The sequence below is a fragment of the Panthera leo genome, chromosome D3 (genome assembly GCF_018350215.1).
Source record: "Panthera leo isolate Ple1 chromosome D3, P.leo_Ple1_pat1.1, whole genome shotgun sequence".
NCBI classification, from domain to species: domain Eukaryota; kingdom Metazoa; phylum Chordata; class Mammalia; order Carnivora; family Felidae; genus Panthera; species Panthera leo.
Window position 1 is genome coordinate 31248145 of NC_056690.1, and position 5623 is coordinate 31253767.

General features: G+C 37.4%; 1 protein-coding gene across 1 annotated transcript; it reads left to right on the plus strand.

The window, feature by feature from the left end:
• The first annotated feature begins 4299 nt into the window (after window positions 1-4299).
• Window positions 4300-5193, plus strand: MC2R (melanocortin 2 receptor). Its single transcript, XM_042910837.1, has one exon. It carries the CDS (start codon window positions 4300-4302, stop codon window positions 5191-5193), a length of 894 nt encoding a protein of 297 aa, XP_042766771.1.
• Window positions 5194-5623: the final 430 nt, after the last annotated feature.

The following is a 5623-nucleotide window of genomic DNA, read 5'->3' on the forward strand; positions in this document are numbered from 1 at the left end:
CCATATATGACTAACCCACAGCAGATGTGCTATTCAACGGCAAAAAGCTGAAAGTTTCTCCTCTAAGATCAGATATCAAAAGACAAGAATGCCCAGTTATGCCACTTTTATTGAACATAGTATTGAGAAGTCCAGTTACAGCAATGAGAGAAGAATAGAAATAAAGACATCCAAACTGAAAAAAAAAATTACTAAAACTTTCAATATTTGCAGATGACAAACACTAAAGGCTCCACCAAAAAAAATAGAATAAATTAATTCAGTAATGTTTCAGGGTATAAAATTAGTATACATAAATCGGTGGCATTTCTATACACTTATAAACTATCTGAAAGAGACATTAAGAAAACAATATCATTCACAATTGCATCAAAAAATACCTAGGAATAAATTTAACCAAGGAGATAAAAAACATATTCTGAAAACTTTGAAAAGTTGATGAAAGAATATACCAAATATACCATGCTCATGGATTAGAAGAATTAATATTGTGAAAATGTCTATATTATTTAAAGCAATTTACAAGCTCAATAAAATCCCTATCAAAATACCAATGGCAGTTTTCACAGAACTGGAACAAAGAATCCTAAAATCTGTAAGGAAATATGAAAGACCCCACATAGCCAAAGCAACATGGAGAAAGAACAAAGCTGAAAGCATCCTGCTTTCTGATTTCACTATATTACAAAGTTATAGTAATCAAAACGCTATGGTACTGACACAGAAGCAGACACACAGATCAATGGAACACAGAACAGAGTCCAGAAATAAACACAGACTTACATGGTCAATTAATCTTTGACAAAGGAGGCAAGAATATATAATGGGAAAATTATAGTCTCTTTAATAAATGGTGTAAGGAACACTCGACAGCTACATGTAAAAGAATGAAACTAGACCACTTTTTTATACCATTTACAAAAATAAAAAATAATTTAAAGACTTATGTGTAACACTAGAAACCATAAAACTATCAGAAGAAAATATAGGCAGTGAGCTCTTGGATATTGGTCTGAACAATATTTTTTTGGATCTGTCTCCTCAGGTTAGGGCAAAAAAGCAACAATAAATAAATGGAACTACATCAAACTAAAAGGCTTTTGCACAGCAAGGGAAATCATCAACAAAATGAAAAGGCAACCTATTTGCAACCCATTTGCAAGATATTTGCAAATGATATAACCAATAAAGCATTAGTATCCAAAATGTATAAAGAATTCACATAACTCAATATGAAAAAGCAAACAATCCAATTAAAAAGTAGGCACAGGACCTGAATAGACATTTTTCCAAAGAAGACATACAGGTGGTCAACAGACACATGAAAAGGTGTTCAACATCACTAATCATCAGAAAAATGCAAATCAAAACCACAATGAAATATCATTTCACATCTCACAGAATGGCCGTATCAAAAAGACAAGAAACAACAAATGTTAGCAAGGATGTGAAGAAAAAGGAACCCTCCTGAACTGTGGATGGGAATACAAAATGGTGCAGCCACTATGGAAAGCATTATGGAGTTTCCTCAAAAAATTAAAAATAGTATTACCATATGATTAAGCAATTCCACTCTCAGTATTTATATGAAGAAAATGAAAACAGTAATTTGAAAAGATTCATGCATCCCTACGTTCATATGTTCATTGCAGCATTATTTACAATAGCCAAGATATGAAAGCAATCTAAGTGTCCATCAATAGATCAATGGATAAAAATGTGGTGCATGTGCACACACATGCACACACACAAACACACATGAATATTGCTCAGCCATAAAAAAGAATGAAATCTTGATATCTGTGACAAAATGGATGGACATAGAGGGCATTATGCTAAACAAGACAAGGAAGACAAATGCTGTATGATTTCACTTATATGTAGAATCTAAAAAACAGACAAAACAAAACAGATACAGAGAATAATTTGGTGGTTGACAGAGGAGAAGAGGAAGATGGGTAAAATAGGGAAAAGAGACTAAAAGGTACAAACTTTCAATCATAAAATAAACAAAACATGAGGATACGATGTACAGCATAGGGAATATACTCAGTAATACGTAACAACCTTGTACAATAGCTAGATTTATTGTGGTAATTGCTCTGAATGTATCTAAATGTTGAATCACTATGTTGTACACCTGGGACTAATATAATATTGTATATCAACAACACTTTAATACATACACACACACACACACACACACACACACACACACCAAGTCTGATCACATTTAATTAACTCAAGTAGAAGACAGGAATCTCTTTCCAGACAGCATCTCCATAGGTGGTTCATGCTGGACAGTCTTGAGCCCTGTATTATTTGGTTCTCCAGAGAACCAGAACCAACAGAAGATGATAGATAGATAGATAGATAGATAATACATAATAGATAATAATGATGATGATGATGATGATGATGATGATAGCTAGATAGATAATAGGTAGATGATAGAGAGATAGATAGATAGACAATAGGTGGATGATAGATAGATAGATAGATGATATGAAGGGATAAGTTATAAGAAATAGGCTCACACTATTATCAATGCTGAGAAGTTACAAGATCTTCAGTCCACACACTGAAGGCCCAGGAAAGCCAATGGTATAATTCCATCAGGAAGGCTGCAGCCTCAAGACCCAAGAGCTGATGTTCCTGTTTGTGTCCAGAGGTGGGAAAAGACCAATGCCCATCTCAGCAGCAGGTAGAAGGAGCTCCCCCTTACTCATTGGAGGCTTTTTATTCTACTCAGCCCTTCAACAGATTGAATTAGGCCTGGTGGAGAAGGCAACTTGCTTTAATCAATATACTGATTGAAGTGTTAATCTCACCCCAAAACACCTTCACAGACACACCAAGAATAATGTTTGACCTAATATAGGGCCCAGTCAAGTTGACACATAAAATTAACCATTATTCGCCCCATCCTCCTGAACACGTGTGGACACATGAGTGCACACTGACAACTTACAGACTTCCCTGGACCTAAGTAGGTGGAACTAGAGTGACTAATCATGTTGGTTTGCCTGGGGCTAAGGGAGAAGCCTGATACTTGCCTCTCAGCCCTAGGCAAACAGAGACAAATTGATCAGCCTAGGCAGAATCCTATCAGTTGCTACCAACTGCCACTCCACATCTTTCTTAACATTGACTTACCTAATTCATAAACTTCCACCTTAATACATGACCTATGACTTCAGTCCGTTGTAAGGAAATTAATTCCTTTCCAGGAGAAATCTTACTGTAATATAGTAATGTGTGCCTTGCAGACTTTTGATCAAATGCTACACTCCTAGATTTACTCTCCCCAGGACAACCTTACAATATGGCAGGTGGCTTCCCACACACTCAAGTGAAGGGGAATTAAGCTCCACTTCTTGGGAAAAGTATAAAGAATCTGTGACCTTTAAAACCATCATCTCGGCGAAGGCAAATTTTATACATTTCATAAAACTACCTGTGTCCAACTATCTGAAAACTAAATCAGTAAAAATTCCACAAGCTCTCACCAGAAGCAGACTTCTCAAAATCATTCAACTATCATCTATCTACTCAGCCCTTTCTAATTAAGGGAGATTGAACCCTTCTGCTGTCATAATTCAATTCCAACACCTTGAAAATATTGGGAGTCTCTAGAACTACCACTCCTGTGAGTTCTACCTTTGAAACGGAAGTAATAACACATATTTCATAGTCGGTTTTGGGGATGACACATCAATACTCTTGCCATTACCCCATAAGTTGTAGGGTCAGGCAGTGACCCAGAAAGACAAACAGTGGAATAGAAAGAACCTAAACATCTCATTAGTTCATTGAATCCAGCCACTACCTCCAAATCAAAGAAGGGTAGTTATGTGCTTTCCTGTTTCTACACATGGCTTTCATTTTTTTTACTTATTTTCTTATTTTAATTTTTCTCACACACAGTTGGATTCATGAGAAAGGTGGGGAATGGAAAGGACAGATGACAAAGGATGATTATTTTTATCTCTGGGCTTAAAATTCCACTAAAGATTTTTTTCATAGAGAAGTTAATATGAGGGTCCAGTAAATTGCTTTTTTTAAATTACTACACCATCGTATTTCGTTGAAACAATAGAGCTTTCTGAAAGAAAATGTGACTCAGTTTTTACTTTGTAGAGTATTTTGCAACTAATGTTGCTGTATATTCTTTAGGTGGTCAGGTGGTTTTACCTTGTACCTCCAACAAGTACTACAAAGAAGAAAAGATTCTGAAGAATCAGTCAAGTTTTCTGTCTAGTCCAAGTAACACCCCTGTCTTAACCACTAGCAGGAGAAATGAAGCATATTATCAATCTATATGAAAACACCAATGATACAACAAGAAATAATTCAGACTGCCCTCATGTGGTTTTGCCAGAAGAGATATTTTTCACAATATCCATCATCGGAGTTTTGGAAAATCTGATGGTCCTTCTGGCTGTGATGAAGAATAAGAATCTCCAGTCACCCATGTACTTTTTCATTTGCAGCTTGGCCATTTCTGATATGTTAGGCAGCCTATATAAGATCCTGGAAAATATCCTGATCATGTTCAGAAACATGGGTTATCTCAAGCCTCGTGGTAATTTTGAAACCACAGCAGATGACATCATCGACTCCCTGTTCATCCTCTCCCTCCTTGGCTCCATTTTCAGCCTGTCTGTGATAGCTGTTGACCGCTACCTCACAATCTTCCATGCTCTACAGTACCACAGCATTGTGACCATGCGCCGTGCCATTGTCGTCCTGATGGTCATCTGGGTGAGCTGCACAGGCAGCGCCGTTACCATGGTGATCTTCTCCCATCACATCCCCACAGTGATCACCTTCACATCGCTATTTCCTCTGATGTTGGTCTTTATCCTGTGCCTCTATGTGCACATGTTTTTGCTTGCTCGGTCCCATGCCAGGAAGATCTTGACCCTTCCCAGAGCCAACATGAAAGGGGCCATCACACTGACCATCCTACTTGGGGTATTCATCTTCTGTTGGGCCCCCTTTGTCCTTCACATCCTGTTAATGACGTTTTGCCCAAATAACCCTTACTGTGCCTGCTACATGTCCCTCTTCCAGGTGAATGGCATGTTGATCATGTGCAATGCAGTCATTGACCCCTTTATATATGCCTTCCGGAGCCAAGAGCTCAGGGATGCATTTAAAAAGATGATCCTCTGTAGCAAGTGCTGGTAGAATTATTGGTCCCTGATTTTAGGAGCCATGGAGATAATATTGTCAAGGGACAGAATAACATGACATACCAACAAATGCTAATGCTTCCCAACTGTCCTTTCCTTCCCTAATGTGCATGAGGATTATCCCACAGACTAGTGTTTGTAATAGCTTAACCCTATGTGAAGTCTTGTAAGTACAACTTTCATAACTAAGGAGATAAAATAATATATTAAAAAGAGGTACAGAATACAAAGCACAGACAGTAGTACAAATTTGAGAGCTTTGCACTAAGGCAAAAACTTGTTCTTCTATAGCTATCTATCAAGTCTGTTTCTGGGGTGGCCTTTCCAGCCTGGAGACCATTGTAATCAATTTCTAGAAGTTAAAGTACAAGGACAAATACTCAGGGCACAAGCTGCAATATCTTTGTAAGTCAAAGATGCCAATA